The sequence below is a fragment of the Crocodylus siamensis genome, chromosome 3 (genome assembly GCF_052110815.1).
Source record: "Crocodylus siamensis isolate JL-2025a chromosome 3, ASM5211081v1, whole genome shotgun sequence".
Taxonomy (NCBI): Eukaryota; Metazoa; Chordata; order Crocodylia; family Crocodylidae; genus Crocodylus; species Crocodylus siamensis.
In genome coordinates this window covers 58,525,416-58,543,838 of record NC_143397.1, presented here as the reverse complement: position 1 = coordinate 58,543,838, position 18,423 = coordinate 58,525,416, and the positions used below count along the sequence as shown (strand labels likewise).

Here is an 18,423-nt window from a genome sequence, read left to right as displayed (position 1 = left end):
ACTGACCATGAACCAAGTTGATGAGCTGTGTTTACAGTCCTCCCTCTCTGAAGCAGGATGGTCCAACCATATCATTGAGAGAGATGTTACACAAGTTTTTGGGTAGAAAAAGCCTTTTCTCAAGATAACCTGTTATTGCAGACTTGAGGGTCTGACCCCAGCATCGGATGTCCCTTGGTGGTCAGGTTAGCCTGCTTCCCTCTGACCTCCCTCACCTCCCATGTCTCACCTCCTGTGCTTTTGTTGTTAATATGATACACTAGGGAGGCTCCTTCTAGAAGCCAGAATAGCTTGCTAGGTGCTCCCTCCTCTTGGCTCTATTCTTGGGGCTGATCCACCACCGAAACTCAGTCCTGCCTCTCTAGGTACCCCTCAGGGTTCATTGCCTTACTAATCATACCCACTGTGGTCCTACCAACCCTACCCTCTTGGCCCTAACTATGCCTAGGGGTTCTAATTGTGGTCAGAACCCCTAACTATGTCTTAGGGGTTCTTCAGCTGCTCCCAGAGCCATGCCCATGTATCACAGGTTTTATTTAGTTGCAATTTGGAGATGGCTCCTTTGCCCCAAGCCAACACTTGACTAAACCCTTATCTTGGCTTCAGCATTCATGGCTTTGGCCCTTTTTCTCCAGCTACGACCCCCAGTCCAGGTCCACTGCCTCAGACCTCAGCTCCTGGGCCTCAGCCCCTCATGTTCCTGCCCAGACCAGGTCTCAACATGTAGAGCAACCTGGCAGCCTGATATATGGCCTTCAAACTTCCTCCACAGCCACAACCTGGTCCTCCAGTTAGAGCATAAGCTCCAAAGTCTGCTGTGTCCTGTTACGTGGCTTTGCTCTCCCTATCCTGCTGTGCTCTTCTTTCCTAGTAACAGAGGCAGGGGGACCACCTGCTTATGTATTCCAAGGACCATCATGGTTTGTAAAATGCTACTTATCTGAAGGCAAAAATTACCATCTCCACCTGGACAGAGGTGAGATTAACAACAATCCTTTCCTTTCTGTTCCTATTTTCTACTCAAAATCACCTTCAATTACCCATCTTAAATAATTCCCAAATTTTACTTTTCATTAAGTGTTGGAAAATTTAAAAGATGATTTAAAAGGCAGTAATGACTTAATTGTGAAGTCCATATAATCTGTTAAAGTAAAAATATTGCCCAAGTAAATTGACTATATAATATCTTTAGTACTTAGACTGAATCATACAAAATGAAAGCAGGAATATACCATGATTTGAGAGCTTGGAAAAAACTGCATATTGTGCTGATCTCAATTACAGCAATAAGTGAAGATGCTTCTTATTTATCCATTTCCTAACGTTGATCTAATTTCCTTTTATCTATTCTCTACTGTCATCCTACCACATCCTCTGCTGCTTCCATCTACACCTCCATTTCACTGCCTCCCAAATCTCACAACCCAATTCCACAAAAAGCACATGCACAATTCTTGCAGACCTGCTCTATAAGTAAATGAGCATAACAGTGAGTACTGGGAATAGCTGGTTATCTTGAGGGGGAACAGGTAATAGATGCAAAAAAAGTGATATTTTCCAGCCTTGGCCTACCTCCCATCATGACTTCCACTTTTATTGTAATTGCCATGACATCTAGTTGCTTCCTTCAAGTTCCAGCTCTTGAACTCTCTGGATTACATGAAAACCTCACAGTTAATTTTTGTCAGCCAGTGCCTATCCCTGACAAGACTGGAGAGAAACATGGCAATTATGTCCTATAAAGCCTCTGAAGAAGGAAAAGAAATAAAATCCCAGGATTTTTTAAGTTCTTTAGTTTTAAGCCAATCATTTTAAAATTTTAAAATAAAAAAAATATATATCTTCTATTTTGTGTTCTCAGGATAGATTTAGGGGGTGGGGGAACCTACCATCTTTGAACACTTCATTTTTTACCAAGATGACTTTCAAATGATAAGGTTATATTTTCAGGTCTCTCTCTAAACTAAGTACTAGAGGCTTTTTTTATTTCAAGATTAATTAAACTAAAAGAAACTTAATACATACTATTTGTTAACAAGCTGATAAAATGTCACTGATTTTAATCCATGCCTTCATTTTATCACGCCTAAAAATTTAACTTCACCTAGAGACGTTAAGAAAATTATATCTTTACGGTCACAAACCAGAAATTACGGTCACAAACTCTGCCGCGACCGATTCAGGCTGGACATAAGAAAGAACTTCTTCACTGTCAGAGCCCCCAAGTTTTGGAATAGACTGCCACCGGAGGCGGTTCAAGCACCCACTTTGAACACCTTCAAGATGCATTTGGATGCTTGTCAGCAGGGATCATAGGATCCCAGCAAGATTTCCTGCCCCTGGGACAGGGGGCTGGACTCGATGATCCTCTGGGGTCCCTTCCAGCCCAAAATGTCTATGAAATCTTCTTTTTTATTGCTGTATGTCTTTTGTCAAAACCACTGGCCCTTTTCTTTAAAAACCTGATGAACAACTCACTTTCTAGGGTGTTATTTATTTATTATTTAGATATATATCTTGCCTCACACAGAAAACAAAGTTATAACAAAACCCCTTTTTTTTCCCCTTACTAATGCAAAAAGTAAGAAAAAATGTACTTTCACCCCAGGTCAATATAATTTTTTTTGTGGCTTAGGATAGAAAAAATAAATGAAATGTTGAAACTCAATTGCAGCATGAACAAAGGAGCACAATGTACGTCTTAGGCCTGTGCAAAGTGGCTAGTATTCGCTTTGGATTTGGCTGATTCGGGGGACAGTGATCCAATTAGGTGATTCAAATCACTGTCCTGATTCAAGTCGGCTGAATCTGATTTGGAGATTCAACAGCAGCCAAATGTCCAAATCAGCCAGGCCAGGCTCATCTCCCTCCCCTCTCCCAGTCCAACAAGAGCCGCCCTGCCCACCCCAGCTCCCAGCACTGGGGGCAGGGGGGAGGCCCCGGCTCAGCAGGTGCTGCCAGGCAGGGGGGTGATCGCCCACTGTGTGTGGGGTTCTGCATGAGCCCTGAAACCTCCCCCCCTGCTCCCCCAACCCCCTCACAGGTGCCCTGCACAGGCCAGCTCCAGCCCTTTAAGGAAAAAAAAAAATACCTTAAGAAACCCTGGGACTCACCGCTCCTGCTGGCGGGGGATGATCCCTGCTGCCCCCTGCCACGTGGGGGTCTCTGGAGGAGCCCCCAAAGCTGCACCAGGAGGGGTGAGTCCCGTGGATTTTCTCCGCTTTTTTTTTTTTCTTAGAGGACCAGAGCCTCAATAGGCAGGACAGCTGTGTGGGGTCCGGGGTCGAGGGGACTCATGCAGAGCCCCCCATGCAGCATGGGGCAGTGGGAATCGCCCCCCTCCTGGCAGCACCCGCTGAGCACCGGGGCTTTTTTTTTTTTTTTAAAAGTACTGAGCTGGGGCAGGCAGGTTACTTCCCCCCATGGTCCCCTCCCCCACCCCTAATGTTTACCAGCTCAGAGTGGCTGCAGCTCCCTGATGCAACCACCAAGGACTTCCTGAATCAAAGCTCTCTGAATCTTTGCCGAAGATTCGGAGAGCTTTGAATTGATTTGGACCTTTAAATTGGTCCCCTGATTTGATTCGGATTCGGAGATTTGGCCACCAAATTGAGCCAAACCTCCTCTGAATCGAATTACCACCCAAAGCTTTGCACAGCCCTAAGTACATATGTAATGTAGATATTTTTATCTGGTTCTTTTCTAGCTATTCTGCAACATACTTCTACCCCCCTGGGAAAAAGAATATATAAAAAAATGGAAACAAAAATTGACAACAACAAAAAAAATCATAGCTAACCAGCACGAAGATACAAGCTTACTTTGGAACAGATCAAATCTCATATGAGCAAGTTATTAAGAACACCATTCCACAAAAAGTTTAATTGCAAATAAGAAAAAGGTCCAAACCTTTTGACAGCATCCTTTTTTTGGCTATCTATTCCATCCCACCACTTCGAAAAGTAAGAGATTTCAGACCACATGAACTTCCTTCTCTTGTCTTCTTGCAGCTTGATGATCATGTTGTTTAGGATATGTTGTGTCTGATCTCTGAAGTAGTCATCAAATGTCTTCAACCAGCCTAAGTAAAAGATAAGAAAACAAGCACAAATGTTATATTTAAAGGATTCCTGAAGCAAGTGTTTTCCCTGGTTACAATAGAGTTTATCCCTTAATATGCACTGTGTTATCATTGTCAATTTGTGGATGATCTCTACCATGGTTCTCTGATGGTTCTTGATGTGACTTTAGAGTCCAATCCTTGAGTTACAGATCCATTTGCAGAAGCTGCAGGTCCTCCCCCAGGGGAGAGAAGGCTGAAGGCTGGGATTCCTCTCCTTTTCCTTCCTTTCCTCTTTCTTCTTTGCTTCAAAGCCAAGACACTTTATCTCAAAATGGGGTGCCACTTGGTTGAGGCTGCAGCACCTATGGACTCACTTAGCAGACAGTTCCTCCCAGTGCACGATGTCAGCATCCATTTTCTTGAGGTATGCCTTCAATGTGTCCTTGTAATATTTCCTCTGATCACCACGAGATTTCAGGCTGCAACTAAGTTAGGAGCACTTGTTTTGGGAGTTGAGAGTCAGGCATGAACACACGATGTCTGGTCCAGCAAAGCTGGTGCTTGAGAATCATAAGCGCAACATTCACTTAAAAAAGCCAAACTTTATGTAGCGACAACTTTGCAGTACTAAACTTCTAATAAACAATAAGTAACTGCTCGTTTTAAAGACAATTTTTGTGGTTTTGTTTTAACAATCTTATTTCATCTTTCTTTAAACAAAAAAAGTCAGACTAAAAACCTTAACATCCCAAGTTAAAGTAATAATATATATTTAAATTGCCAGATGGGTTAGTTACAAAAACTGGTTACTTTTGGCATAAGCAATGATAAATTAACTACTAAAATAGAAGTTTCCAGCTGCTGAATGATCCTCCTTAGGTACTGCCAAATGGAATTCCATTTAATTAGCCTTTATTGGCAGGATTAATTATAATGTGTTGACAAAGTATATGAAAAATTTCTTGCTGTGTCGCATGCCTGCCAACAAAGGGTATGGCCATGCAGCCAGAGCACTCAATGTAGCAAATGTTCCAGCAATGATATACAATTATTTTTAAAAGTTCACCAACACACTGAGAAGCCATTTCTCCCTCACATTCCACATTATAGCCACAAACTACATTTTAGTATGCATTGGTTTAGAAGTTCAGACCAATGATCCTAAAATCCCTTTCACTCCAATTGTATTTTGCAAAGACAGAAACCAGGGCCCTCAAAGAAGTAAAAGAAAGAAATGCAGCTGAAATCATTGCCACTATCTAAAAAAGAAGCTTTCCACTAGACTCTTTACCTCACTATTAACATCTCTGGGCCTCTAAGAGTTTGAAATTAAAAATTAATCCACAGAAGAAACAGAAAATCTCCTAGGGGCCCCCGACATTACCAGGATAATGATATAAGATAAAGAATTTGTTTTTAATCAACCACATCGAAAGTCTAATCTGTAAACCTTGCAAAGTGACAGGTCAAAATGGGGTCCCAATCCCCTTCTCTCCCCAAATACTACAAGCTCCTAACTCCACTACCAAAGAAGGTCCCAAATCTATAGTAGGCATTATCAACTGAAAAAGGAGGAAAGAAACCTGCCATCAGCCAGCCCACACTCAAAGTCATTCCAGGTCACTCTCTCAATATTTAAAGGTAAAGAATTTTAACTACCGGTCATGCCACTTTTGAGCGAAGAGAGTTTGAAGAACTTACCATAAGGCCCCTTCCCCAAAACACACATGCACGCTCTATCCCAGTCGCTATCTTTTTTAGGGTGACGACACCCCTCAAAATGACAGGAAATATAATAGAGCAAATATTCTGTTGTAAAGAACCCAAAAGATCACAACAGGTCAGGAGTTTTTTTTGACACTATGGATTCCTATTTCAAAGCTCTGGGTTTATCTTGTGAACCACTGTATAGTCATTTCCATACACACACAGTGCTAACATTGAGTAGCACTCTTAAAAGGATCTCATGGCACCCTGGTTAAGAAACACTGCTCTATCACATGGCTTGAGGAAAGGAGGTGAAATAAGCTCCCCCTCAGCTCCAAAACCTGGATGCATCTAACACCTCCATAAGTGAAAATCCCCAAGCAGTTTCCCATAAGGTTGGAAAACTATAAAAGAACCAAGCTGACTACCAGAGAGCCTTGCTATATAATATAAATATTTTCATTAAAAGCAGGTATTTCTTTCATAGCATTCTTACTGAACCTTCCTGAGAACGCTGTAACACAAGGCATAAGAAACTGATCCCTCATCCTCTAGCTGCAAGAGACTGGTTTCAAAATTTTGGTAAGTTTTAGTAGTAGAAGTAAAATGTCCTATTGAGGTAATGCTCTACAGGAGAGAAGGAAAAGATGTGTACTTAATTTCATAGAAATTATTACAAATTGCTGAAAAAGAATTTTTTCCTGCCTGCAAACTGGAAAGTCTAAGAAAAATTCTTAATACTGAATAAGAGTGCAAGGCAACAATTAAAATAAAATTGGAATGAATTTTAAGCCTAAAAGCAGAGACAGGTAGAAGATAGAGAGCTGTGCTATGTAGAGATCTGAGGAAAGATGGGTAAATTAAGCAGGTTACATATAGAGATTAGGGGCGTTGGTACATGTGATGATGTCACAATGTACATGTGATGAAAATTTCCCTTTGTGTGGCTTAATGGTGTCACACATTACACATACATGAGTTTTGGAGATTTTAAATGAGTTTGCATCATTACAACTTGGAACGTTGTAGCTATTAGCTTGCTCCCTGGCCGTGGGAGAGATGAACAGGCTCCACAGAAAAAAAAGAATCGGGCCCCTGTAACAGCCAGAACCAGAGGGATTAATAAACAATAAATACGTGTTTCTTGGAGACTTTTGGTATTTTGCCTAAACAGGTAATATTAGTTAATATAAAGCTTGTAAGATTGTAAACTGCAAATGTAACTTGTCTGTCATAAGTTTAACCAAAATGATAAAATTAACTGTTCATGGAACTGCCTGGGCAAAACTGTAGCTGCAAGATTAGGAGACCTAATGGTATTTTGCTCAGGGTTCAGCCTTGATGATAAAACTGGACTTAATTGCCTGGCACACCCAACACATTCCAAGAAAACATATCCCAAGAAAGCATATTCAAATGAAGCCTAAAAGGGGTCGGAACTTAGGTGGAGCAATGTTAATTTCAAACCTAAAGGTGCTGCATCATAATTTGCTTATTGGATAAATCCGAGTTTGGGTAGTAACCTTTTATGATAATTTTAACACCTTTCAATCCCATAGGGTAACAGCTATAGGGCAACATTGTAAGCGGCTCTGAGGCCAACAGATTAACATAAGACTAGGTATAAAAAGCGTGTGCATCAGGTAACCAGCAGGAAGGAGGGAACAGAACAGTCATTTCTGTTCCAAGCCCAGACCCCAAACTCCTGGTGTGAGTGAGGATCAGATCCTGATCAAGGGAACTTCCCCAGTAACCCTCTGACTGTCTATTGAGGGACGCCCGACTTCACTGGAATCACCTGATGTGTACTTGGCATTGAGGGACTATCAATAAATTGCCAACCCATGTCTGTCTATCTGTTGTTTTGAACAGCCCAGTGGCTAATACCCTCACAGTGCCCAGCTGGCCTGCAACAGAATTGATCTATCTGTTATTATTTACTATCATTCTCTTTAATACTGCATTATCTGCTTAGTGCATTTATCTTTCTGTTAACTGTTGTATGTGTGTAAGCTATAATAAATTTGCCTTCACTTCACTCACAACTTTGCCTCCTCGATCCAAAACTGAATCAAACAGCCCACTTGGCCTGTGATGAAACTGATACACTCACAGTGCCCAGCTGGCCTATGACAGGCCCCTCACCTCTTCTTTTGCCAGCAGGCTCTTGTGGCCAGCAGGACACCTGGGGTTGCCCAAGAATGGGCTGGCTTCTCCAGCTGCCAGCATACCCAACCACCCTCCTACCACCTCCCCACGCCACCCCAGGGACAAGTCAGGGCATTCCCAGTGGCCCCAGGCATCCTGCAGCTGCAGGAGCCTGCTGAAGGCAGAAGTGGCAAAGGGCCTGATCCTTTTTTTCTGTAAAGCCTTCCTGCCTCTCCTGCAGCCAGGGGACCTGATCTTTTTTTTTTTATTTTTTAATGGACCCCCGGCCATAGGAGAGGCAGACAGGCTCTGCCAGGTTAAACATTTAAATGAAACGACAATGTTGCCCTATAGCTAGGCCCCTCACCAATTCTACCTTCAGCAGGTGCCTGCAGCTGCCAGGACAATAATGTATATACAGTGATGGAAAAATAAAACCCACCATTTAATTTAGGGGGCATAGAATGCAACCCGCCACATGTACAAGCACCCCATGAAACACAAAAGCTTAACACTGATGGAAACATAAAGGAAGTGCCAGAGACTGAAAAGAAGAGAAGAGAAGAAGACAAGACTTCTTTGTGCTTTCAGTATCACAGAGTCCCACCCATGTAACAAGGAGTGAGGGAGAACAAGAGGGAGGAAGGGCTTGTTTGCTCAAAGCCACTGCAGCCTTTTCCAGTTTCTGACAGTGTCCACTGCTAGTCAGGCCAGGTATGGCTTCTAGAACAAGGAGGGAGCTATGGTTCTTCCCCACTCTCAGATCCTGGCTTTTTGGTCTCTCACGCTCCCTGGTTATCCATGACCCTGACTCAAAATGCTAACATACAGTTCTGCTCCTTTGAGACAGGCTGTCTCTTACCAAGGAAAAGAAGTGCAACCTGAAGTTCTAAGCAGAAAACCAGACAGCTTCATTTGAATACAAGGTGTTTACTGAATTAAAGGCCACCCAGACAGTGGCTCTCTGCCCCCTCCAAAGCGTTAAGCAGTCCTTCTGTCCCCAGTCCACACAGACCAAAGAACTTGTAGTCCCTCAGCTGTTCCTTTACCAGTCTGCCAGCTCCCAAACCTCAAAAATCTGCTCTGCTGGTCTCTGTCTTCATGCTCTCCCAGCCAGGAGCTGATATACCCCTTGTCCAGACTGCTTTCCTTTCATCATACTTATCACATTCAGCTTTTCTGGAGTACCAGAAATCCTACCTGTGTCAACAGGTCAAAGCTATTCTAGTCTCTGTTGATGCTAGGAGTCCATCTCGTATAATCCCCCACGTAGGCAGCACTGGGACTTAACTCTCATTCCCTGTACAGAAGCTAATGAAGTAAACTGAGGCATGCAACATTATAACAAACATGAACACATTTAAAATAGAAATATTACAACAAACCATCATTTGATACACTGGGGTTAGGGGAGCACTGTTGATGGCAGCTAAATATCTGCTTATGTATACCTCAGTGGATTAGATGCATCTTTAAATGTTAAATTTGTTATGTGACAGGTTGGGTTTGTTAAGAGGAGGAAGAACATATTTCCTCCAATTATGAGGGGATGATGTGCTTTGTGGCCTAATTAAACCACCACAAAGCACAAGTTCAATGAGACTTGAGAAAGGCAGAAAAGGGTAGCTCAGAGGATGAGCTTAATTAACAACTAACTAGGGCAGCAGTGCTCAACCTTTTGGCCCTCTGGGCCGGATAAGTGGCATGGGATTGGTCTGCAGGCTGGATGGACACTCAGGGACCATGGCAATGGTGACCACTCCTGCAATGCCCTACACATTGGACTGGGCAACATCCAGCACACAAGGCCCAGGGGTCCTCATGAGTCTGGAAATTTGGCAGTAGGGGATCAGTGCCACCACTCCCCCACCACAACATTTCTGAACCTATGGGAAGCCTTGTGGGTCAGGGGTTTACCAACCCTGAAATAGGCCTTAGGAGATTAAAATCTTGCCTGAGAATTTTTATGCAAAAGTATTAGTGGGAAGACCATTAGGACATGCTTCACATCACTCCTTTTCACAGATCTGACTGCATGTTCTTCATCCCCTTTGCCAGTTAAGGTCAAAAGGAGGAAGAGATAATCCTAAGGCACAAGTAGTGTCTTCCTTTTCCTGGTGCCAGTACCTTCAAAACAGTGTGAAGTTCTATTCAGTGGTGCCAAAGATCAACAGAAAGCAGTAGCTGGCTTTGGAGGGAAAGCATTAGTTACAATAGTGTATGATCCATTCCCCCCAACCCCCAGAGAATGCAGGGAGGAAGAGGGTTATCTACAGGAGTTTACATACTGAAATGGATTATTAATAAATAATTGTATGAATATTTGGGCCAGGAAGCTGTTTGGTACTCCTTTGGGCAAATCAAACCCTGTACTTACATCCCCACTTACAGAAATTTCTCTTCTTTGGCTTCCCTAAAGGCATCTGTAAACCATGTCTAATGGTGATTTTGTTACAGAATAGAATCATTACTCAATATACTAATACAACTTGTTCTGGAAATAAATTGCATAGCCTCCAGGCTGGTATATTGCTATAATAATTTAGTGATGGGCTGTATAACTGGCAGGTTGCAGGTCCCCACCCAGGTACTGCTCTCCCCATCACTCTTGCCAGGATTCTCCAGGCCTCCTGTTCTCTTCTCCAGCTTCCTCCTCCTGCCACTGGGGGCTGAGTGGTGCAGCCCACAGCCAAGCGCCCTCCAACCATTCAGAAGTTGGACAGCTCAGATTTAGTGCATAATAGTAGCAGAGCAAGAGCTTCCAAAAGCTGGTTTGTTGCTGAACAGATCTACTATGAACCATATTCAGAATTTGCCCTACTATGCCATAAAAACACATTTGGAGTTTCATTTTTTACTACTATAGAAGAGCCAATAGTTTGGCAAAAATAGTGTAATTATTTTCCATTTCATATATCAGAATTATTAATTAAGCTCCAAAGAAAGAATTCTTCCTATTGGTAATGTGTAAAAGCCAGAAAGAACACAACTTGAATTTCAAGTTCAAAGTCATTTTACAGATATGACAGGAAGAGAGAAAGAAAAAAAGTCCACATGACTTTACTTGTAAATCAAGACAACTAGATTTTTAAACTCCCAAGAGAAAAAAAACTAAACATTTTCAATGTAATTTGAAATAATCAATTTTCAGAGTATAACTGGACTCTAATTTCTTTACGCACTCTTTTAAGCCTGCCAACTACAATAGTCTTTTTAAAATTATGTTTAGAACTTAGAAAAAATCAGTCACAAAATTTAAATGTGAAATATTGGAAGGGTGGAGGGCTAAAAGCCATCTAAGAGGGTCTCTTAATTGAAGGAAATATAGCTTGCAAGGAAGAAGTTAATAAAATAAGGTTCTTTTAAAACTGTAAGCATAACACATAAATTGTTTGAGATTACAATAGTTCAGCATACATAAAGTTGACAATGAATTATTAAAAGCAATAGTTTCATGGAAACAGAAAAAGGAAAAGCAATGAAGCAGCAGAATTTATTCTCTCTAACATGCTGGGTTTATCAGAGCTATAACTTGCTGTGAACTAAGTCCATTTCAGGGAATGTTTGTTGTGGAAGCTTTCATCCATAAGAATTGGGTTCAGTTAGATTAATTCATTTTTCTTTCAATACTTCATTTACCCTTCAACAATCAAAGACAAATATTTCAAAGATATTGCATATGAACCAGCACACAAGCAGAGGAATATAAATTAAAAACTCTTTACCATGAATTTCTGCTGTAATAGATACAAATGTTACCATAATATACACAATTAATGGAGAACGAACTAAAAAAAAAAGTCTTCTTACAGTTTTCCCGTTAAGGAGTAATATGATGCAATATAACAGTAAATTAGCTTTTATTCCTGCTGCACAACAAGGTAATCAAGAAAGGTTTTTAATGTTGAATTAGCATTTTATACATTATTGAAAAACTTAATTCACACTTTAGAATGAAACCAATCAGAAGTGCGGTACATAGCAAAAGATGGTATTTGTAGCATCATAGTTGAGCAAGAGCTACTATGAAACTGGATTTTTGTTACCTTTTAGTCTTTGACAAGACCCTAAATTATGAGCTGAAGAAGGGGTATTAAGTTAAACATATACTGTAATGGAAAATATGCTTTTGAATTTAGCATCCTGGAAACACTGATAAGTGCCTTGAGTATACTGTATTTTCTCATATATAGGGTGACCACGTCCCGTTTTGGCTGGGATAGTCCCAGATTCTCTAAGCTGGTTGGTCAGCAGCCCTGAGTTGAAGTTCAGCAGGGAGGCAGAGCAGCACAGTTGCCATTGTGTGAAAGTAAGTTGGGCAAACTTATGGTCACCCTATCTAAGAGGCCACATCCAAGGTTCCTACATTCCTTGCTCCCACAGTGATAGCAGTTTCTGCCTGGCGCACCATGCCACTCCACTGGACTCCGGCCCAAGACTTTTGACCAATTGACCAAGAACAGCCTACAGAATCCAGGACTGTCCCATCCAAACCAGGACATATGGTCACCCTATTCATCTATGACCCAGACCTTTCCTTCCCCCAACTTAAGAGCAGCTGGTGGTAACTGAGGTATGCATGATTTGCACTGGATAGGGATCCCCAATCACCCAGAATTTGGCAACAGGAAAAGTGGTGGCAGAGTTGATGGCTGCAGCTCTGGGAACCACAGCAATTAACATTGTCACTGTTCCCCCCATCACCAAATTTCCAGATCCATGGGAGGCCCCTTTTCCCCCATTCTACTCCCCTACCTGAACAGCATGGCTCCATGTGCTGAATCAGACCAGCACATGGTCCCACGCCCAGCACATGACCACAACATCCTGGGCTGGTCTACAGCCCATTCAGTACATGGGGCTTGCATCAGACTCTGTAGCAGGCTTGGCTCCATAGCTGCAGATATTCAATCACCACAAAGGAAGATTTTTTTTCTTCAAGCTGCCCTTCAAAAACCGTGCGTACTATATACAGGACATGCTTAGGCAAGACACTAAGGTATGTTGTAAGCCATCAGAAATATCCCTTTTTGAAAATCTGGATTCATTATTCCTACTTCTTGATGCATTTAAATGATCTTAGTCACTAAATCTTCCATCTGATGATCTGAGCCCCTGGGGGTAACAACAAAAGAGGACACACATGAAAATTTAGTATTACTTTAGTCCAGAGGTCAACAACCTATGATTTGTGGACTGAACATAGCTTGTAGAGCCACTGGATCCAGCCCACAGATGTGGTGCTGTGGCAGCAGGAATTTTCCCCACGCCGCAGCAGCAGTGACAGCAGGGGCTTCCACCAGGTTCCTGCATGGAGAAGCAGTGGTAGGGAGTTCCTAACACCCACCTGCCTATCCACCTCTGACCCAAGCTGGGTCATTCTAGGTCATACCATGAAAAGGTGGCCAACTGCTGTTTTATTTTATTCCTTTTCCCATCACAATTGTAGAAACCTATCACAAATCTAGATTAAAGGCACGAAGCAGAAAAAAAAGTTCTGCTCATGTGGCTCTACCAGTAAATCTCCCTACTACAGGCAGTTTATACCAATGAAATGTTTTTGCCAACATAGATTATATCAGCTCTGAGAATAAACAAATTACAACTAAAGCATATTTGTTCTTTTAAGAAGTTCACCAATGAGTCTCTACCATACTCCCATTAAATGCTCAACACTAGGTCCTTAACCAAACTTTAAAATTCTAGAGCACAGAAACATCTAGCATATTTTAATGTATACTAATGACAATGATCACTATCAACATAGCAGTTTAAGTACTGGACAAGTCTCTAAAATCCCCCAAAAATATCATCCAAGAAAAAGCTGAATATTTCAGTTTGCTCAGGTAGAACAACAAAACTAGACAATCCAATATCAGCTCCTTTTGCAGTTTGATCAATGAAAAAGAGTCTTACTGTTCTGACAGGTTAGAACATCAGCATAACTGTTCCGTCTCAATTTTTAAATCCCATGACATTACTATAATTGTTTCATGTACACCTTCAACAAAATAGTCAAAGTCAATAAAATTACACCAGATAAAACAACCAACTAGTTACTATTCTATAAATACATTTTGAGGGCATTGGCCATTAAGAATTATTTTGTCAATGACTGCAGCTCACTATTGCTTTATAATTCAATGGAAACCAATGGCCAAGAATCACAATTTCATTGTGAAATCTGTAGACCTGTTCCCAGGAAAATGACAAAACTTAAAAGAGTAAATCTATTACTTGTACTGACACCAGTCCAGAGTTATATGAATGAACAAATGAATGAGCAAATTTAAAATTTTAAAAACTTATAAATAGAAAAGTAAAATCTTATAGTATTTCAAAAGGGAAGAAAAGAGTAAAAGGATAAACTTACCTAGATTGTACCTGTTTAAATATTAGTTGCAGTTCACTGGAAGCTAGATATTTTTGATAGACTACTTCAAGCTGTGTTTATAAAAAATATTGGGAATTATGCCCATTTGGCAAGATTAAAAAAAAAAAATCACCAACACACTTCTACTGAAAGAGTATGACAACATATTTAACTTTGTGGACAGATGGCATGCCCTAATTTGTAAAAGTCTATAGCCACCTGCTATGCATTTCACTTCAAATGCACGGCTAGGCATTCAGCAACTGGATATCTGACAAAAAGCAAAATCTCTTCAAGGAGAAAGTATAAGGTGAAAAAGGTTTCTTTATTAGAATTTTTATATGGTAGATCTGCAGATTTATACCCTGACAAATGAAAATCCACCAGAGGCCCCCAAATTACAGATTTGCATCTCCAGAGCAAAACAGACTCTGATTTCTTTAAGCTCTCAATCTTGTTCCACAGAAATATTTTCACTAGTAGGGTAATTCGGACCCAGATTATTACAGAGTTTAAAAGAATTCTATGAAGGATCCTATTCAGAAGTCATGTCACATCAAAGTCTGAAATTGGAAGAAGAAACTTTCCCCAGCGTCCAGATTCCAATGCAACATGAACAATCAATTTAGAATTGCTATCAATTTTAGGTAGCAGACACTCAAATACTAAGAGTTATAACAACATCAATGAGAAGAGAGACAGAAACATAATCTTCACAATTTTTGTAGAAAGCCTTTCTTCTTGTTATTTTATTTCACATTAGGGAAGAAAAAAAATCACATAAGATTAAACTCAGTTTTTCAAGCCTCATTTTTTCAATTCAGCACTTTTTCGCTAAATAAGGTCCAATGTCAAAACTGAACACCTATCTGCATAACGGCAATTTTAGTTTAGATTTAGACATTCTTTTAAATAAGCAATTAAAAGACATGATGGTCTTTTGAAAAGTCAATAGCAAAAAATTAAAGAATCAACCCTAAATGGGAGGGGGGAAAAAGCTGAATTCTACCTCTGCACTATAAACTAAGAAATCCAGAAACAGAATTATCTGTCCCCATTCCTAATCATTTAAGCCAGGGCTATGCAACCTTTTTGCCAGTGCAGGCTACCCTTTATGACCCCAACTCCCACCGCAGGCTGGAAGTCTCTACTGCACAGAGTGGGAAACTGCCTGCCCTTACCCTCACCACTGCTCCCCACCTAGTCTTTAATCAGGGTAAGAACAGACTTGGCAGAGCAGCAGGCTCCACAACAGAAGGGAGTGCTGCAGATGAGATGGGTGGCACAGAAAAACTTTATGCCACCAAACCCCCATGCTGGATAGAACGTTTGAGGGCTGGATCCAACCCACAGACTAGATTGCCAGTCCCTGATTTAGGCCATTAAATTGGCCTTATTATGTAGAACTGAGTAGGGTATTGAACAGCTGAAAAATATTCATCTCTCTCAAACCTAGAAATTAAATAAAAAGACAGCATCATAAAATGATCCATAATATCTAGCTCTTGAGAAAAATTAAAGGACACTTGAGAGTTTTTCCAAGTCTTCAAGAGAACATTAAGTCAACTATACATTTGGAGACCTAAAATAAGTTTGCATACATGACAAAGAAATAAGCAAAGTCTGAAAGTTAAATCAGAAGACCAAGGTAGAAGCCAAAACTGGTTACAACTGTAGTCCTCACATGAAAAAAATGTGAATTTCTTTATGATCTAAAAATATACTCCCTCGAGTCGGTCTTCTTATTTTTACATTTAAATTCTGGAGTCAGTCCCATTGCATAAGGGGGGAATTGGTGGAGGGAAGCTGCCTACAAAACCTTTACAATTAATTTACATGCAGCCTTAGGACCTGCATGTGAGCCAGAAGCACTTTAAAAAAAAAAAAAAATCAGAGTTCAACCAATGTTGAAAATACTAAAAAAATTTCACAATAGCTATCTGAGATACTAGTAGTCTCCTGTCCCCTAAAAATATACAGAAGAGAATTCAAGTGTCCACCACGCAATTTACATTCCTTATCTATTCCTCACACATTGTCCTTTCCAAGAAAATTAACAGAATACTTCTGCTGTTTATCTAGTGGGCAGTAAAGACTTAAGACTATAGATAAAAAAAATGTTGCAATTCTGCTTTAATCAGCTTATTGCATACAACAGGCACACATCAAATGGGCAGCTTTCAATTTCACAGTCTGTGGTTTGAAACTTTTTAAAAGGTTAACATTAAGTTATCATCCATATTTCTATTAGTATTCTTCATTTTTGCTTTAACTTCATTTAAAACTATAAAGTCTGATAGTTTACACTCATATTCATGACAGAATTTAGCTACTTTAAAATTAGCAATGGCCCACTGAATTGAACGTAGCAACAAAACTTGGAAACTATTTGAAAATTATCTATTACAACAGCCAAAATAGGGTAACGCTAGGATGCACGGAATATTGTAGGGTTGAGCAAATGCCCCTACTTAATCTTCCATGGTATTAGGATCAATTTTAAAACTTTGCAAGCTATACAAATTTCCATCTGTAGAACTAGAGACGAAGTCAAATACTGAAAGATGGTTAAATTAGTTAGAATTATTTTACAATTAAATGAACTGTACTAGCTTGTTAATATTTTTGCTATTTTAATAATATTCATTTATTAAAATTAAGTAAGTTATTTTTCATTGCAAAAAAGCAACCAAATGCCTTATGTACACCATATTCACCTAAATGAGAATTTAGTCATGGTATATTTAATACCAACATGATAAAATGTGACATTTAGACCTGAAATATTTAGGTATATACATGTATTTTTTAATTAGGCAGAAACATATTGTGGGGGGAAAAGAGGGTGGGGCTAATTCAAAGTCTCTAAATTCCACATTATAAATCAAGAATTTGATTGAACACAGGTTTAGTTCTGTACACCTACTGCATACAGCTCTGATGTCCATAACACTTTATAGGAAATGGCTTACAAATTAGAATGCAACTGAATAAAAAAATAATTACACAAAAATCACTGGAGCCAGTTCAAGGACATCAAGGACATGCTGTTAGCTTTGGCTAAGAAGTAAAGGACAGAAGGCAGTATGATGACTGTATTTAAAACCACCTTAGCATCCTCTGATCTTTAAACTGGTATTCACTGAGCTAGTCCCTGCCATGCTCCCATGGGAACAGCCCCGCAGGCAGGAGAACTTACTTGTCTGTGTCTGGACACATGGAGCAGCTCAGGCGCCCAGGGGATCACAGCTGCTAGCAATCCTGGGAGGACAAGAACCTGGGGAACCAGCCCTGACTGGCTCACAACAAGTGATGGGCAGTTTAGAGGGAGAACACAGAGGGAAGTTTGGCATTTGGCATCCCCAAGGAGAAAACCTGTCCGGAGGCAGCAGGAAGGGGGGGGGGAACCCCAAAGAAACAGCCCAGCTGATTTAAAGTTAAGAGCGAAGCCTCCAAGCCCTGAAAAGAACGACTGAAGAGATCAAAGGCGAAAGTCCCAGGACCTACAAGGGAAGAACTCCAAGGGATCTCATGGAGATAAAGCTTATTTGATTTGAAGAAAGTATTCATAGCGCAACCATGTTGAGGAGGAAACTGCAAACTGAGGATTAGGGGAGAGACAGACAGACTGACCAATTGACCTCAGACCATCTCCGCTCACCACCAATGGATAATAGTAACCATCTAGTTAAGAGGAAAGGGGCAGAGTATAAGGGAGTTTGGAGCCCTGCAGAAGATCTGCAACGGGATCAGCCAGACCAGCAAGCCAAAACATCCATTCTCCTGGACATACTTTCCATCAAGAAGTGCCAGGTGAATGTGGGGGATTTATTGAGGTCCAAATAACCTGGCACAGCTCCGAAGTGAGAGAATACAAGTTGCTCACACTTCCTCCTTTCATCATTCATTTGGGAAGGTTTCCAGAAATAATTGCTTTTATTTTTTTGAGCTTGGACAGATAAAGACTATTTTTTAAAAAACAAGATGTTACACTCTAGTGTACTGTATTTTACATATATGTTGTTACAAATTTGTTCCCCATGAATTGCTACAAGATAATCAGGCTAGAATTCAGGGAAAATTGTAATGACCTATAATTTAGACACAGGCGGCATGTCCGCATGAGTGCTGA

At 40.6% G+C, this 18,423-nt stretch overlaps 1 protein-coding gene across 1 annotated transcript in view; it reads right to left on the bottom strand.

Annotated features, from left to right (window-relative positions):
* Window positions 1-18,423, bottom strand: part of MAN2A1 (mannosidase alpha class 2A member 1) — a 234,149-nt gene that overhangs the window by 176,159 nt on the left and 39,567 nt on the right. Inside the window, exon 4 of the mRNA XM_090038361.1 lies at window positions 3,910-4,081. Coding sequence (XP_089894487.1) covers window positions 3,910-4,081 — 172 coding nt within the window. The remainder of the gene's footprint in view (window positions 1-3,909; window positions 4,082-18,423) is intronic.